Here is an 18,807-nt window from a genome sequence, read left to right on the forward strand (position 1 = left end):
AAAGTTTGTGCCTGATGTGGTGGATGTTGTTGGCATGTTTTGAAAATAGAGGAATAAGGCCTGGGAATGAAAGAATGACAATGTTTCATTTATACATGTCAATAAAATTGGACTAGTTAGCTTACTACAATTGGTCTAGTAACAATATTAATTTTAATAATAATTTCGTAATAATTTTTAAGATCACCACCAACAGGTGCTATATGATATACCATTGTTGTGAATTATTATTAACTTCATAATAACTTGTTCCCATTGTTATAATAATCATGGTGTTGTACCCAGATCACGGAGACCCCAAAAGACCACCAGAATTTGAGTCTGTTGCAAAATGATGAGGGTTTGTTTAATACAAGCTCAAGCCTGGGTCTCAGCAACCTCCCTGGTGAAGAGGAGGAGTGTAGTGGGGTGGTCTAGGGGAACAAGGTTTTTAAAGGGAAAAACTGCAAGCAGTGGATAACATGCCTTGGCATTACATAATTGGGTAAGGAAAATTGACTTTTAAAATGATTGGTTTACTTTAGGCGCCAAGACCATAAACAGTTCTGGTCTGGCCATCTGGGCCCATTTCCTAGCAACTCTATCTCTAGTGGGCAGGAAAAGAATTTGGTAAAGCTAGTTCCTTTCCTTAGGTGGCTGGACATATCTCCACCTGGCTGGCCTTCATTCAGGCTGTGCTTTAAACTTTAAACCAATACCCAAAAAAACTAATTTCTAATTCTTTGGTCTCTCAATGGATAAGCCGAAATGCCAACCAAATTTATCTATAGTTCAAGAGATAAGGAAAGAGGCAGTGAGAGTTATTGTTGTTTGTTTGTTTGTTTTGTTTGTCTTTTTAAGATTTATTTATTTATCCATTTTGTGTATATGAGTATCCTAGCTGCATGTACACCTGCACACCAGAAGAGGGCAACAGATCACATCATAGGTTGTGAGCCTCCATGTGATTGCTGGGAATTGAACTCAAGACCTCTGGAAGAGCAAACACTGCTCTTAATTGCTGAGCCATCTCTCCAGACTCGTTGTTGTTATTGGTGGTGGTGGTAGCGGTATTAGCATTGTGGCTGGCATTACTGGTAGTGGTTATAGTAATATTGTTGGTAATGGTGATTGTTGATAGTGGTGGTATTGGTGATGGTGGTGGTGTCATTGGTGTTGGTGGTATTACTGTTGGCATTGGTGGTGATTGTAATGGTGGTCATGGCATGTTTGTAGTTGGTGATGGTGGTATTAATAGCAAAAGCCTCGTATGATTCTGACGAACAGTCGGGTCAGTTACCCATTGCCTTGGGCATAGTCTATCTGAATTCTAGACTGATCATGGTGCCTTTGGCTTCTCTCAGTGTTTTAGAGCAAACCTACCCTCAGGCTGCAGTAGCATAAGGATAATCTGAAAGGAAAGCAAGAGTATGTAAAATCCCTTAAAGTGAGGCAAGCTGTCCTGTCTCACTGAGGGCTTTGAACTGATAGGCCACTGAGTCTTCTTTCTAAAGCCTGACCTTCAACTTTTAGATTTATACTTTTCATCTCAAAAATAGACACACAAAAAAAGTAAAAGTAAATTTTATTTCATTCACGTGTCCATGGTGTGACTTCGGAAACAATTACAAAACAACTACAAATCAAGAGAAATGTTTCATCCAGAAGACAAGTTTCACAACTAGACCCACTGGAAATTCCAGACACTGTTGAAAGGGCAACAGTAGAAAAATATGCTATCAACTTTCAAGCCTCTCTTGGGCTTAGGAAACTTGAGAAGAAAGTACTCCCCATGCCGGATGAGGACAGACATTAAGCAAAATGATACTGTCTTCTAGCAAACTCAAAATTATGTCTCAGTTTACCATACTTGGATTATAGTGGTGCATATCAACAAACATGAACCTTTCGCAAGATTGTCTTGGCACACAATAAAACCAAATGGTGATGGTGTTCCATGTTAGCTGTTGGTCCAAAAGGTTTAATGAGTCCATCCAATTTATGCAACGACAGTCTCTGAATTAATTTGACACGCACACACAAATACAACATTCCTTTTATGCCTGCTGGTGTAAATCCCTCATGCTTGGTGGGAAAAAAAATTTACAAGTTTAAAAAAAAAAAAAAAGTCCTGTTCATTCAACTACATAAATACAAAGATACTCACAGCACAGTTGCTCATAATAGCAAAACACAAAGCAAGAGAGTAACAAATGATCTTTAAATAAATTACATACAGTCCTTATTTTGGAAATATATGTGGTGGCTCTATTTTAATGGTGTAGAAAGAGCTTCGAAACTCTAAAGCTGGGGGGAGGGGAAACAAGCTGCAGAACAAAATTTAATGATGTCAGTTTTTAAAAGTCAGTGTAGGTACTTGGATGGCACAAACACAGATATGTGTTTCCAAGGAAGGAAGTTTGCTAAGGGCCTTCTGCCAACTTTCATTCGGAGAAAAAGTGGATAAGTAAAGGGGACTTTGCTGTTTTGCTCTGATTTTCTTTATTTAACTGGGTAGTCTAATTTTGTTTTATTTTATTATTTAAATTTTTTGATTGTTTATTCAATACAGGGTTTCTCTGGGTAGCTTTGGCTGTCCTGGAGCTCACTCTGTACCCAGGCGTCTCACACTCAGAGATCTCCCTTCCTCTACCTTCCTCTGCCTCCCGAGTGCTGGGATTCCAGACATGCACCCCCACCACCTAACTCAACACTTATTTTTAAGATACAGTGTCTTGTCTGTGAGCAGTGATGCTGCTCGGGAAGCTGAGGCAGGAGGATACTATGAACTCAAGAGTTCAATATAGGAAGACCCTGCCTGTCTCCAGAAAATAATAGACCAGTAACCCCAACACTTAGGAGACTGAGACAGGAGGATTGTGATTTTGAGAGCAATCTGGGCAACATGGTGAATTCCAGGCCAGTCTGGGCTATGTAAGAGGTGCCAACTGAAGTTCTCCGGAAAAGCCCATACCCACATTAAACATCGCACAGTGCTGATGGACTTAGGGCTTCACTGACAGTGGCCACTTGTGCCTTCCTAGCCCCCAAGTGGCCTTTTGCTGCCTGACTGAGCCTGACTAAACATCTTGTGTCTCTTAGGTAAATCCTCTTGGGCTGTCCAAAGAGACCTGAAATTCCACCAACCCCCAAACTGAGAATGCCGGGAGATAGTACTTGAGGTCTACAGCTGAGATTTCTCTACCTTATAGTCTGCCTGTCTGCAGTTTACAGACACACACACACACACACACACACGAAAATGTTTTTATTTATGACTTTCTTTGTTCTGTTACTATACAAACTTCATGAAACTGTTTCTACCTTGGAGCATGGAATTTAAGATGACCCAAATCTTTGTCCTAGGCCACAGTTACTCACACTTGGCTCCAGAATAAACTATCTCTTACCTTATTTGAGGGAGGGCTGTTTTTCACATTGAGCCAAGATCATGTGTCTCAAAAAAAAAAATTAAACAAAAAGTAAAGTGCTAGAGAACAAAATGATCAATAATTTTTCAGACTGAGATTAGGGGAACCCAAAGCAGTTTCATGTAAAACAAACAAACAAATAAACAAACAAACAAAAAAAAACAAAACAAAACAGAAGAACATGCCTGGGTAGCTCCAGCAGTGGGTGGCTACAATTTTGAAGTGTCTGTGTCCTCAGGGTGACTTCAGATGGTGCTTCTGAAATGAAAAGGTCTGCTGACTGGCCTCCAAATCCCATAGCATGTGCCTGTGTAAGCATAGATGCACCTCACCAGCCCCATGCACATCTGTGAGGAAGACCCAGGGCAGGCAAGCCTTCCAGAGTGCAGAAGCAGCCCTTGTAGAAAAAAGCCCGACTTTACCACCAACCAGTGGTGCCATCAGCTCCTGGACCAACATCTCCCTCAAAGCCCAAGCGTGAGAATAAGAATCTGGTGGTACCAGCGATTTATTTTCTTGGCTGGTCATCAAAGCATCATCTTTCAACACCCTGAGCCCCAGTTTGTAGATTGTATTGTCCTGAAAGATGCTAAATAGCTCCCTTTAGAATCAGGCCACAGTGCTAGCCACACACAGATGATCCAAAAAAAAAAAAAAAAAAAAAGAAAGAAAAAGAAAAAGAAAGAAAGAAAGAAAGAAAGAAAGAAAAAACAAAAAGAAAAAAATCTTGCCTTCAAAATAGAAAATAGGAAAAAAAAAAAAGCTAAAACAGTTAAGCTAAATGATACTCGTCTCATTTCATTTTAATTAACACAATTTCACCCATGATTTTAAAAATGTACTTACTCAGGAGATTTGGTGGTACTGCCGTCATCAAGTGATAATAACACAAAGATTCCATCACTTACGTTGTGTGGGTCACATGGTCACATACATCACTGTAGGTGCCGGGTGTACTTTCCTCATTTAATCCTTGCGATAGCTAGACTGAGGTGTGTCATTATCCCTGCTTTGCTGGTGGGCAAACGGAAGCTGGCCAGGTATGCCCCGGAAGCTAATTTGTGTTCTCTGGTTTCGAAGCCTGTTCTTTGAATGTGTTATTGTGGAAGGAAAATAAGAAAGTTAGTCTTTAGAGGAGAGTAAAACGTAAAACCTCTAAAGCACCTCATCATTTGGACTTGGGGAGAAAACTCCCCCAATGGTCTCAGAAACATAAGAATGTTTGTAAGAGAATCTTACATCCCACTGTAACTGCATAGAGGTTGCTCGGTGGTTCTTAATGTTGAAAGAGTTCAGACATGAGACACAGACAATTTAAGAAAAGTTTATTTGACAAGGCAAAGGCTAGAATGCTCCAGGAAGAGAGGGAGAAAGACGCAGAGAGAGAAAGACACACAGAGAGAAAGAGAGATTGTGGACTGAGGCAAAGGAGCAATACCAGCCTATTGATCTACTAAGATGTTGTTGTGGGCACCCATGGTGGCAAGGAGACCTTTTCCGCTACCAAGCGGATCAGATCCTCCATCTTGAAAAGCCCACAAAGGGGTTCACAACCCACAGCGCAAATGGGACTATAATGCAGCGAGGGTCTTTAGAGGATGTAGGCCCTTCGTGAGTGCACGTGTGAAGCTCTCGAAGGCCTCTTGGTGGTAGACAGTGAGAAGAGTCTACCTTCGGCTTCAAGGACCTTTAACCACACAGAGGCCTCCTGACCACTGGATGTTGTGATATGGCAGCAATGCCATTGGTTCCCTCACTTCGAACAGGGAGACACACCGGTCAGGACACAACTGCAGCTTCGTGCCTTCCCTCGCCCGTAATTCTTCCCCACCTGGTCTCTCCAGGCTGTTAGGGGAACCCAGTGAGCTAACTCATGTTGAGAACGGTGTCAGTTAATCATGATTGTCAATTACACTGTCTTGGCAGGCACACAGGGGAGGGTAAAGGGCTTCTCTGTGTCTGGGAGGGTTCCAGAGGCAATTAGACAGGACAATGCTGACGTCATCCGTGATTTAAAATAGTTGTACTTTCATTTTTTTTTTTTATTGTATGCATGTGAATGTTCGCCTGTATGTACATATGTATATCACATGTGTGCTTGGTGCCCATAGAGACCAGGAGAGGGCGTCGGATTCCCAAGAACATGAGCCTCCATGTGGGTGCTGGGAATTGAACCTGGGTCCTGTATAAGAGCAGCAAGTGCTTTTAACCACTGGGCCATTTCTCCACCCCACCCCACCGCAGTCAATGGTTTAAACTGTTGAGAGAGAGAGAGACTTCAAATGACTTTCTGGTGGGTGGCAGAACTGTGGATGGTGGTGCTTAGTTACAGGAAGTGGGTTACTGGGGATAGGTCTTTGAAGGGTACATTCTGTCCCAGCCTCCTTCCTGTTACGCCTGACTACCCTGTGGCAAGCAACTTTCTCTCACCACACCCTCTTTGCCATGATATTCCGTCTCTACAGAGCCACCCCACCCCAGACAACGAAGCCAGCCAGCATGGACTAAGACTTATAAAACTGTAGCCAAGACAAGAACTTCTATGAAGCCTTTGTCACAATGACAGTCTGAGGAAGGCAATTGCTTAGCTTACCACCTAGCACAAAATAACTGCTCAATGAATATGTGACAGGAATAATACGTATTTGCAAAAGAGTACCAGCCAGATTAGTTTAACATTCAGCCGGGACACAGTCCGGGTCATGGGGCACCCAGTGAGGAAGTCTCTGATGGAAAATAAGACAGAAACAAATCAAAACAAAACCTAGGGCACAGCACCCCAGGAACACAGTGCGTGTTGGGGGAGGAAAGCAGTTTTGAGCTAATGGAGCGAAGGCTCCTAACACAGGACAGGCCATAAGTCCTCTTGTGCTGTGATTTTACTTGACTCTGGCTGAGACCTCATTTGGGGTGTGCCAGCAAGAGGGGACAGGTGCTGGCGACATGTGAGGGCAGGGACTCCGGGAGAACATGCTGCTGCTTCAATTTCTTTCCATCCTCAGTGAAATCAAGTTCCAACGAGTCTAGTGCCACCTCTCTGGGGAAAATGAACCACACGGGGGAAATGCAAAGGCTGAATGATGTCTCGGGCAGGAACAAAAGGTGAGCCTTACCTTTTACCGGGTCAGATTGATGGCTTTCAAACTGTGTCACATTAAACCCTGCTCTAGGAGTTTAAAAAAAAAAAAAAATCTCTTCATTAGAATTTCATCTTTACGGTATGTCCAGGCTCAACAATCCACCGACACCCTCAAATGTCTTATAAATGAAACTTTAACTCGGTGGAGATCTGATGTCACTTGGGAGGTTAACTCAGTTCTGTGAAGAGCCCTAAACTGAAGTCTCCCCCACTATTCTTGCTTCTTTGAGTAGAATTCCAAATGTTGCAAAGCAGGTGATTAAAATAAAATAAAATAAAATAAATAAACAGAACAACCAAAAACACTATTGAAAATAAGACATCTGTGTATATTTGAATTATCATAATCCTATATGAACAAAACAAAATTCAGATTTAAATGGGTGTGAAAGATGTTTCCTATTACCAATTATCCCTGATTAAAAAAAAAAATCATTGAAAAGCTTGGCAATTCTCTTTAAAGAGCTTTATAAGATCATTTTTGGGAGTGCATCTTACTTGACTCATGGAGGGGCTCACATGCTCACATACACAGTTCTAGATCACTTGGAAGATACAGCAGCTCTAATTCTGTGTTGGTTGCTAAGACCACATCCTCCTTCCTCCCCAGACCCTGCAGCAGGGGCTCTCACATGCCTCCCTGGGGTGTCCTCTGCAGAACCAAGAGAGAAGCTGCTGCAGAATGAAAGTGGAGCTCCCAGAGCCGGGGGATGGGCCAGTTAGCAGCATGCTTGCTGTACTAACAAGAGGTCCTGCGTCCAGATTTCCCAGATTTCCTCATGTAGCAGCGTGGGCTTGTCACCACACCAGTGGGCAGGAGGCAGAGACCAGCGGATCCCTAGCCTAGCCAAACGTATGAGCTCCGAGTTCAAAGAGATCCTGTCTCAAAAAAGTGGAGTGGAGAGAGATCGAGGAAAACAGCCAGTGTCAACCTCTCACCTCAACACATGTGTGACACACATCACACCAGTGCACGTACACAAGCACACACAACAGAGCTCGCACCCACTCCGCTTGGGTGGCTCAGCACAGAGTAGAAGTGCCGCTTCGGTGCGGGTCTCCTCCACCGGTCCTCCTTGGTATTCTAGGTGATGCCAACTCGGAAAACCTCACGAGCACATCTGTGGTGATGTCAGGCTTCCCTTTGGAAAGTCTGGCCCATTAACGGGAACCCCCTTCTGTTCTGGCATTCTTTAACATCATCCAGGGATCTATGAAATCTGTGAACGACATGCCATGAGGGCAAAACAGCACAAGAAAAGGCCCAGACAAATGGGAACATTAAATCTGAGTCCTTTAAAAAATAATTGAAAATAACATTTTAATATAACATATCTGGTTATGGTTTCTCCTTTCTGATCATGATTTCCCCTTTCTAAACTCCTCCCAGCTCTCCCTACCCATCCATCTCTCCCTCCCCTCTCACTGGAAAACAAACAAGGAAAAACAAACAAACAAACCTGAATTTAAAAAAATAGCCAATGAAAAAGCAGAGCACACACACGCAAAACCAGAAAAACACAAAATTGAAAACTGTAATATACAAGATAAAAATCAGTGAGGAGGAAAAAAAAAAGGCAAGGACCGAAGAAAAAAAAAGTCTGAACAAAGCAACAGAGTGCTGTCCACTGTCCAGTTGTGTGACCCCATCCTTTTGAAAAATTCAGAAAAGTAAGGGGTAATAGGAAAGGTAAAAGGCCTAGGAGAAGGGTATGTTTAATGCAAAAACTTTCATGTATACATAAACGTATGTAAAAACTGTATTCATAACTATTTCATTTTTCAAATCTATGCCATCACTCCCATTCTCTGCAGCTTCCTTTAAGAGAGATGACAGATTAAGTGGCTAATCCTCTAGAGCTGGCTGTCGGCGGGACCACATTCACACCTCCTGCATGCATCTGTAGGGGGACAGAAAGCCCGAGGAGTTGAGACTTGATATTTTGGTGACAAGGCTCCAGTCCTTTCTGATCATCTTTTCAGTCTGCAGGAAGGTAGGCCAGAGTTGGCTGCCTGCTGCCCCTGTGAGCTGCTGTAGTCTCCTTCCAAGGATGAAGCTATTTTAAAAGAGATACATTTGTGCTGTCAAGACTACTGGGAAAAAATGGACCAAAGAACTGAAATCCCCTCACTACCCCACTCACCCTCCCCCACGACCCTCATCCCTCAGGAAGTGCCTGCTGGGAGAAGAAAAGTCTGAAGCCCCAGCCCTAGGAGTTACTGGCCTCCCAAGAAGAGATTCACACAACTCTGACAACTTAGCAAAGCCAGGACACCTGGAGTAGGATGGCTAATGCATGCATGCCTCCTGCCCTCCATTTAAACCTACATGTCAGGTCAGCATGCTGGAACAGAGACTTGGGGGTCACTGGACTCCCTTATTGGTCCTTCTTCCAGGTATGGCCACGTCGACTAGGTCACCTTTCTCTCTGCGTCACCATCAGCTCTTTAATTAGCATGGTGCCAGAGCTCAGCTTGTTGAGCATTTCAGAGCCCGGGCTCTGACCCTAACATTAACTGTGGGTTCCGCCTCGTTCCACATTCTGTTCTGGCTTTATCCATTTTTAATTTCCCATAATCAGAAAGTTTTCTTATAAATAAAATATATCTGACTCCCCTGAAGTTTGTTTTTAAAATAAATTCCATGAAGCAGCTTCCTCTAAATCTTAATTTGACAAAAGTCACTCACTAGTCACGCGTTCTTTCTCTCTTTTCAGCTCAGCTTGACTTTGCAAGTCCTCTTTAGAAGGTATTCTCTCCCACTTTCACCACTTGATTCTTCACAGCTCTTGTTCCCAGAATGTCACTGCAGGCTTTTTGCCAGATGCCTCACTCCCCCACTGTGTCTCCTTATGGAGAAGGGACAACTTACGAGGCTCTTGGAGACGGACTCCTATTATGTGGCCTAGAACTGGGGACCAGCAGACACGATGACACCAAAGCGCAAACCAACTTGTCAGAATAGTTAATAGGTGCTTCTGCACCACTTTATATACTCTGTGTGTGTGTGTGTGTGTGTGTGTGTGTGTGTGTGCGTGCATGTGTGCACGCACACGCAGATGTGTGCATGAGGGAGAGCGCTTCTGTATGTATGCAGTTTGTCCCTGTGTGTGCACATGCATGCTTCTGTGTGCATGTGTCTATGTGTGTTCGCTCATGTCTGTGTGCACGTGTCTGTGTGCATGTGTGCTGGTGGGGGTGTGTCAAAAGACAACTTGGAACAGTCAGTCCTCCTTCTGTCACATGAGGATCTAACTAGGGCTGTAATGTTTGAAGGTAAGCACCTTTTCCTAGTAAGCAATCTCCCTGGCTAGTGGCCTTAAGCAGGACACCAGGGACTGCAGTTGTGCTATGTTCCTTTTACAAGTTAACTGAGAGCGGAATGTGTCTCTCCCTCTTCTATCTCCAATCCCATCCATATCATGCATGCATTTCACCCAGCAGCCCTTTGAGACACAAGGTTTGGGAGAAAAGCAGGACACAGACTTCACGAGCCTGCTGTCTTCCCCCCAAGTGTCTCTTGCTCCGTTGCTTTATTCTGCAGAAAGATGAGAAAGATGCAGAGTCAACCTTGGATTGCTTTCACAGCAGCAGTCATTGGTTTGGGGTTTAGTAATAGAAGACCCATAGATAGACTGTATAAAAGCACCTGTATGACAGCTCTGAGAAAGCTTTGGGGGTGTTTCAGGCTGTTCGCACTAGAGGGCACCAGACCCTACGGTTGTGTCCTGGGTCACTTCTACAGCCAGGACTTGTATGTGGTTCAAGTCCAAGTTTAGGGTTATAGAAAGCTTTTGAGTGTACATAGTAAGATCCAGAGAAACTGGGGCCATTTCTATTGAGGCAGAGTGGGCTACCTGAAATAGCCTTCCAGCCTCCCACGAGGAAGACTCTCAAGTCCCCGTTTCAGGGTTCAGTGGAGATTCTGATGCCTCAGCAAATTCAAAGGTTCTGGAGACAGACACAGCTGAGTCACAGGGACTCCCAGAACCGGTGTGGAGGCTCGCGACATTGTGCTTCCCAAAGGCTTCTATCCATCAAAGCTCTGCTCTGTTGATCCTCTTGCTACAGGGTAGGGAAGACTAAAGTCATTACTTACTCAAAGCTGGAAGTCTTGATGTCCGGACCAATACAACCAACCCCTCAGAGAAGAATGGCTGTACTTGTGGTATATTCTGCAGTCCTTTCTTTTCCTTCCAGCTCTGACACCAGCAGAGCACAGGAAGTGGCTTACCCTCTCTTTCTGGGACATTCCTGTCATAACCCTCCAGCCAGACTACACACACAATTACGAAGCTGAGCAGAGTCCAGCACTCACTGTCCTGCAGAACCCTGGCCATCTCCTAAAGGAGTTTTAAAGCTAGAACCTGAGCTCTGGCTGGGACCATGGAGGAGGGCAACAGTGGCTCTTCAGGACTGGGTACCATCCGGAAGTGGGGATGGCTCTTTGTAAATCCTGCTACTCTTTCTACATTAATCAAATGAATAAATTAATAAAGCATTTGTTTGAAAGTCATATGGAAAAAAACCCTCAAGATATCTGGGTCAGACACAAAAGGAGGTATAGTGGGAACTGGTAAATCAGTACCCCCTCACTCAGACCAGGAGAGCGATGCTAGCATTTTACCATTTACACAGTGACCTTGTCCTCACCTGTATCTAGAGCAGATTATGAAGTACACACGTTTCTTGTCCGAGTTCATCATGGTCACAGCATGACCTTGTCTAAGGCTGCTGTTCTGTGATATTGCTTGTGGCAGGCAAGAAGACTCCCTGGCCTAGCTCTGAGCAGCAGGCTAGCTCCTGCCAGCATCCAAGGTGAAGCTTTCTCAGGCTATCTCCTGGCTGTCTTCCCTTTCTTGCCTCACTTTAGTGTTGGCTTTACACTCAGCTGCTGTAATAAAGGTCTCTGCATGTTAGAGTTCATCTCTACGCAGAGAACTGCTGCTTTTTTCATGCTGAAGAGCATGTGTGTGTATACATGTGTATGTGTGGGGGGGGTGTATGTGTGACTGTGTATACATGCCAGAAGTCTTTGGGGCCTGACTTCTTTGAACAACTAGCTATTACATGGTTTTATCACTTCACAACTGTGTTTCGTTCCCTTAAGCATCTGTGCCCCGGGTGCTTTAGGATAGGGGTAGAGGGTTGCTCAGTAGTACAGTAACTGCCTGTGACGCATAAGACCTGAGTTTAATCCTAGTCCCTTAAAGGAGCGGGCACCAGACCCAAACTGCGGGCAGGGTACCCCCAGGCCAGATGCCAAGCAATAATGAGACTTAACTTTGTTCCCCAAATCTTCTCCCAAACCTCCTGCATCCTACACAGGCCCTCAGCCAAGGACAGGCTCCCCAGAACGTTCCTACTTCAGCAGCCACCATAGGCTCCTCAGATGTGTACCAGCTAGTCTTGGATGTTGAGTAAACATCCCAAGGGGTGATCTGTCCACAACCTCGAAAGACAAAGTCTTCTATATACAACCGGGCACAGACATCACACCCAGGCTGACAGCTTATGGTGGTGTTGTCTCCCAGGGCTGGGAGAGGATGAGAACCTGGAGTTTAATCCCCCCAGAACCCCAGAAAGGCCAGATGCAGTAGCACACAATTGAGATCCCAGTGCCGGGGACGCAGAGACTGGCAAATCTCAGGCACCCACCGGCCGGTCAGCCTAGCCTCACTCCCAGGAAAAGACCTTGTCTCAAAAAGCAAGGGGTCCCACTCCTGAGCCACAACATGCAGGGCTGACCCCTGGCATAGGTACACACACACACAGCCAAAGAGACAGAGACAGAGAACGAAAACAAGCAGTTTTTTGTTTTGTTTTTGTTTGTTTTTTTGAGACAGTTTCTCTGTGCAGACCTTGAACTCACATCAACCCACCTGCCTCTGCCTCCCTGAGTGCTGGGATTAAAGGCATGTGCCACCTCACCTGGCTGCAATTCTCTACCTGGAGAAAACACTCTAATATACATAGACCTAGATTTCTGCATGTCTCAAGCTCACTCCCCGATTCTTCTGGTAGTTATTTTTAGTAGGACATGAATTCTCTCTGGCAAGGTCCGTTAAGGTAGCTCTGGAATGTGAATGCATTTGAGTTGGCTCACACACGGAAGACTTGGCTGAATATATAGAAATGGTGATTTCAATAGAGTTATTTTGCTTCCAACCAAGCCAGATCCAAATTTCCATTTTAATCTCCAAATCCCCACTGTCACAAGGACATGAAACAAAATAGGACCACAGCCTATGACACCTGCCTGCCTTTCTGCTTCACATAAACCCTCATGCTTACTCAAGAGATGAAAGGTTAAAAAAAAAAAGAATCTGTGTTAGAATAATGTTAACAAATACAGCCATGTGAGAAATGAACACAAAACCGGGCATTTTTCTCTTTACATTCTCATGTAAGTTCCGACCCTAATCCTTCACCACTACAATGAAGTTAATCATTCACTTGTGTGCAAATTCTTCATGAGTCGTCCAGAGAGCTGTTTTTTTTTTTTTTTTTTTTTCAGATGGGCACCTAAAAAATACCAACACTTGTTAGAAAGCCAATAAACCTGATCATCAGGACCCTCACGCCCTATTTCATTCTGGTAAGTCTGGACAGAGCCGAATGACTTGGTAATGACGTAACCCAGCTGTGTAGAAAAGATCCACACTGGAGTCCACAGAAGCCACCGACTTTGACAAGAACGACTTTCTAAAAGATCTATTTTTATTCACGGGTGTACAGACATGTGGGTAAGATGCCCCCAGAGCTGGAGGTGCAGGTATTTGTGAGCTGCCAGCTATGGTTGCCGGGAAGTGACCTCAGGTCCTCTGTGAAAGCGGTACTCTGAACCACCGAGCCTTCTCACCAAGCCCGCAAAGTTGAAAAAGCAAACTACTCCAGTCCATTAGCGAAACATAATGAATTTGCACTTTCTGTTGTCGGCAGTAGGAGCTAAGAAGAAAACTAAGGCAATGCTCAAGGCATCGAGGAAAAAGTGGGCCCCAAGGCCTGCTTGGTGCCATTGGCACAAAACATCTTGGTCAAACGCTCTTGCCCACCCCTTGTGTGGAATCTCTACAACTTTAAATTTTCCTCCACACACTTTTTTCTGAGGCAAGAAACAACAAAGGGGACTCCATCGGTTTCATCTTTCTTTGCCTCCATATGTGTTAAATAATAGATTAAGAATCCCTCCACCTGAGGCATTATTAGGAAAAGGTAACTCTGCTTTGAGTACTATCCCTGAAATAAAAATTTACCCTCAAGGAGCATAACTCAGCATTTTCACACTCATGTAAAGATGAAGCCATGGAAACGGGAAATCTCTATAAAAGATTTCAGTTGCTTGTTTGCTTCAGATTTACTTTACTATTGTACAAGTGTTTTGTCTGAATGTGTATGTGTGTACCATGTGCAGGCCTTGTACCTACAGAGTTCAAAAGTAGGCATTAGATCCCCCAGAACTACAGCTATGGATGGTTGTAAGTCATCATGTGGGTGCTGGGAACCAAACCCAGATCCTCTGCAAGAGCAGCGAGTGCTCTCAACAGAGCTGTATCTCCTGCCCTCTTAAAGTTGTTTGAAGCATTCATGAAAACAGAAGAACATTGGACGAAGAGGGTGGCTTGTCATTCTCCAGAAACCGTTCTCTGAGTGGCTTGCAGTGACAGGCCTACACTTGAAGTCCATTTGACAGAGGAAGAAAACAAAGCCCAGGAAAGAACATCTTCTTCCCAAGAAGGTCTCCTGTTCCTTTGGCTGTCCTGGAAGCCAGGGACTTTCTCCACAGCCTGTTGGTCCAGTCAGATTCAAGCACATGAACCCAACTAAAGACTCAGGAACAAGGAGACTTGCAGTCACTTGCCAGTCCCTCCTCCTGGCCTGTAGGGTTGTCTTTCGATACTGAGGCCTAGTCATAGACTCAAGTCAAGTCACAATTTCCAGTCCACACACAGACCCCTTGAAGTCACTATCTGCGAAGAGAAGCCCACGACAGTGGACTTGGCTCTTGACAACAGGGCAGGACCTACACTCATGTACATGGGTCCAAAGTGGACAGCGTCCAGCTTAGATTTTGGAAGGTAGGGTCCCCACAAATCAGGCCAGAAGGTCCAGGCCTACGGGCACACTCCCGCTTTTGAAAACCAGTACAGATAGGACCTCAGAGCTGGAAGCCACATTCTTATTTTAGGAATAGTATGTGAGAGCTAGAAAAGTCCCACACAAGGAATTCATTGTCAAGTCTAACTAGCTGGTGCTCCCGTTCTTGTCACTGAATTTCTCAATGAGGTGTTGCTCCAACGGCACTTTCTGGATTCTGTGACGTAGAATGAAGCACATTATCCCCGGGACATGGATTTTGCCAACCCGAATGTGCTGTTTCCATAGTCCGATATGCTGAATCTTCTTCAGGTTTTTCAAAATTCAGTTCAGAATAACGCCCTGCGCACTGACTCACCACTGGCTCAGATGTGATGCCAAGGACTTAAAGGGCACACATGCGGCATTATTCAGATATGGTTCTCTAAGAGGAAGATAATCCCTATTTTATCAATTTTTCTTGCAAACATTTCTAGAGGTAGAGTGTTAAAGTGAGTGCAGTTTCATAAGATTGACAGTATTACTTAAAGTGCTTGAATTGATCACATAAAAAAAAACAAAGATGCAGATTATTTAAAATAAAAACTACAAGCTTTTTTTTTTTTAAAGCAACAAAATCAAGTGAATGCCACACACATATAGCAACTATTTTGGTTACAGAAATAGAAGCCAAGAATAAATTAATGTAATACTAGAAAACAGAAATTTAATTAGGCAGAAAAATAGGCAATAATTTTCTTTGGCCCATGCCATTAGCATGAGCTAATCACACGGTACTGGCAAATGCCTTGACCAGAGAACAGCAAACCAGGGGGAAACATTTAGTGCACGATATTTTAATACACATGAATATACAAAGTTGATCAAAATGAAATGTTTAAGAGATAAAATCCATCCATAATAAAGCTACACTCCAGTATCTAAAATAAGCCTTAAGCGCCAGTTACAACAGACTTTCGAGTTAGGCATGCCCATGAGATTAAGGGTACCCATGAAGACAAATGCACAGGGACTGTTTCTGTCGTTTTCCATTTTATGGTAAGTCCAGAATATAACCAGGACATAAAACCACACGAGGATGGCTTCCTATTCAGACCGGCACCCTGACTGCATTACTCCTGGCTCTCTTCCAGCCAGTCTACCTGATGATGCCTGGGAATGGAAAAAAAATGCATCAATGTAACAGGACTATACACATCACCATTTTACTAGAGTTTGCTTTGAAACAAAAGATTTAGCCTACTGTACCCTAATCTAGATGTTAAACTAGCAAATAACCAACGAAACAAACATTTCATTTTTGTAAAAAAAAGTTTTAAAGTCTTTTGAAAGACACTTAAATTTCTTTTTACCCAGCTTTTACAGAAACTAAGAAAAATGCAGCAGGCTTACTCGCTCCTGCTGGAGAAAGGACACACAAGCCCCCATATAGGGGCCTGCTGCTGGGTCTCTGTGCTATCACTGTGACCTTAGATTGGTCTCACGTGCTCTACCGCCGCTGTCATTCCCTGCTTTACGCTAGGAACAAGGGACGGTAAGTTAGAACATGATTTCTCTATGAAAAGAAAAATGATGGGGGTGGAACAGAGCTGCCTCGTGTTTTCTTTACTGAAAAAGAGGTAAGTAGTTACCAGAGAGTCCAGTATTTGAAAAAAGATGGAGTGTTGATGGAGATTCATGTTTGGTCTTCTCCAACTTCCTTCCCTGTACCATACAACCAACTGAAAGTCAGTATCATAATCTCCACGCTTATCTCTTTCTGTTCCAAAGACCTTTTCATGAATACTGAATTTTAACTTACTTTCTCTATTAAAAGCAATGACTTTGGTTACATTATTGGGGAAACTTTACATTATCACAAAAAAAAAAAAGCGAAAAAGATAGAGAAAGAAAAGAAAAATGTGCTGAACTTTATAATAGCATTTGGGCTTCCAATTGAAACATTTTTGTCTAATAAATTAACTTCAAGAGTTGTTTCAAAGATAATTTTAATAGTTTTTGTTCTATGATCAGTTCCAAATATATTAGAAACCAGTAACCATTTTCTTAACCTTTGTAACTCACAGTCAAATATATGGGCTGTATGTGTACAAATATTTCCCTCTATCAATCACTTTCATTTGGATAGGGCCTTTCCTTAAAGAATGAAGGTTCACCTCCAAGATAAGTGATTAATAAATATGCTTCACGGAGGAAAAAAAAAAGACAAAATATTTATAAATATGCATTGCCTCTAACCAAGGCAAGGTCCATTTTCATCACTTGCATAAGACAATAACATGAAATAACCCTGTTTCGTCTTCTCCAGTGAAGAGTGAATGAAGCATCTCCCTTCAAGCATGAACAAATGAAGTGTCAGCATGCTTAGTTCTGCGTCACAAACAGTTCAAGATAGTTCGAAAAGAAAAAGTCCAGTTTTCACCTAGATAAAGTGCTATCCTCTTCATTGTTGCAAAATGGCCACTGACATTTTCAACTGCAGTTTTAGTTCACATTACGCCAAGAGTCTGCATGTTCATTTGCTGATGTATTAGGTCACAACGTAACAGGTTCACAGTATACTATAGTATATGGAAGTCAACTGATGTCCCAAAGGAAGCCAAGATCTATGACTCAAAGTATTTGTAGAAAAACCAAGATCAACCCAACAGTAAAACACCAAATCAATCCTTTTAATAAAAGGTACCAATATGCAAATGCTCTAATAAATACACACAAAACAAAAGGGAAAAGAGATGAGGTTCTTCCGGGAAACTGTCTTGTCAGAGCATTCTAGGAATCTGAGCCAGAGAAACAGTGCCATCTTGTTCACCCTTCCACCCACCTCCTAACACTTCCTGTGACCCACCTTACACTCCACTAACTCCAGCATTCCTTTCAGGGACAGTTTTGTTTTAGCCCCGGGACTCACCAGCGCCTCCATAAACAGAAGGAATATGTTTAAAAAATAAAATAAAATAAAACTGTACAATCTGCTGATGGTTGTCAAGGTGAACAGAGTTTTTGATTCATCTTTCTCATCCAAGAAGGATGTTGGTGTTGACTGGCTAGAGAGAGATGTACCAGAGGCAGTCAACTGGTGTCTCAGCCCTTACGCCACTGACGGCAAAACATCAGCAGGATTGGAAAGATAGCTTGAAAAGCTTAGCAGTGCCAAAATATGAGAAGAATACAACTACAGGACCTGACGGAAGAAAAAGGTCACCAGAAATGAACAGCATTGCATTAGTTTCCTGAAACTTGGCTTTTGGTAGAAAGACAAATTAACTTTTCACTACCCATAAAAACATCTTCCTCTTGGCTTTGCCTGCCCTGAGCTCCATAATGTCTTAGCCCCTGGGATTCTACCAGCTAGGTAAGCACAGTTGAATGCACACACCAGCCACCACTGACAGCCTCTCTTCACCCTATTCCAATGTGGAGGACGATTTCAGCATCAAGGTCACTCATCTTTAAACATTTTCACTTGCACAAACTTAAAGCTATGGTTGCAGCCCTCACGGATGAACACCTATGTACCCAACCCCTCTCGTCAGAGGAGGAGGCAGGCAAGCTAACACCGGGGAGCAACGTTTCCAGGGCGGCGTCAAAGGAATTCCTGGAAACGGCACCCTAGAAACCATTCGGGAAGTCTACCAAACACTCAAAATGGACCGTGACGTTTCCAGGAAATGTCACTACAGTTCAGCCAGACATGACGAGTGGCATAACATTCACCCCAATCTTAAAATTAGCGACAGTTATTCATAGACATCTGACTACAATCCAACTGCAGTTAACTCTACTTCAGACCGAAACAGAACCAGGAGTAGTGCTGCGTGTGAAAACACAAAGGAAGAAAAGTTTAACACTGCCAGAGCAGTGGGCATCAGAGTGATAACATCAGCGGGCCACTGGGGGAGAGGGAGGTCTGAAGAGAAACAAGGCTAGAGTGCTCTGAGGATTTCCCCGCTTGAACTGGTCCCACGTTCCACTAGGTTACTCTCTTGATTGATAGAATAAAATATATCCAGATTCTGAATTTTTTGATATATCTGACGTCAGACCATAGAATTCTTCAATAGCTTGAGCATCTATTTTCTGCAATGAAGAAAAAGAAAAGAAAAGAATGTAATCATTTACAGTGATTCCTGGGAAAACAAAATCTAAAAGGTAAGAAAC

At 43.4% G+C, this 18,807-nt stretch overlaps 1 protein-coding gene across 1 annotated transcript in view; it reads right to left on the reverse strand.

Annotated features, from left to right (window-relative positions):
• Positions 1 to 15,326: 15,326 nt before the first annotated feature.
• The window catches only part of Usp46 (ubiquitin specific peptidase 46), a 67,121-nt gene continuing 63,640 nt past the window's right edge, over positions 15,327 to 18,807 (reverse strand). The window contains exon 9 of the mRNA XM_021645911.2: positions 15,327 to 18,726. Coding sequence (XP_021501586.1) covers positions 18,625 to 18,726 — 102 coding nt within the window. The 3' untranslated portion in view covers positions 15,327 to 18,624. The remainder of the gene's footprint in view (positions 18,727 to 18,807) is intronic.

This window comes from Meriones unguiculatus, chromosome 3 (assembly GCF_030254825.1).
Source record: "Meriones unguiculatus strain TT.TT164.6M chromosome 3, Bangor_MerUng_6.1, whole genome shotgun sequence".
Lineage (NCBI taxonomy): Eukaryota > Metazoa > Chordata > Mammalia > Rodentia > Muridae > Meriones > Meriones unguiculatus.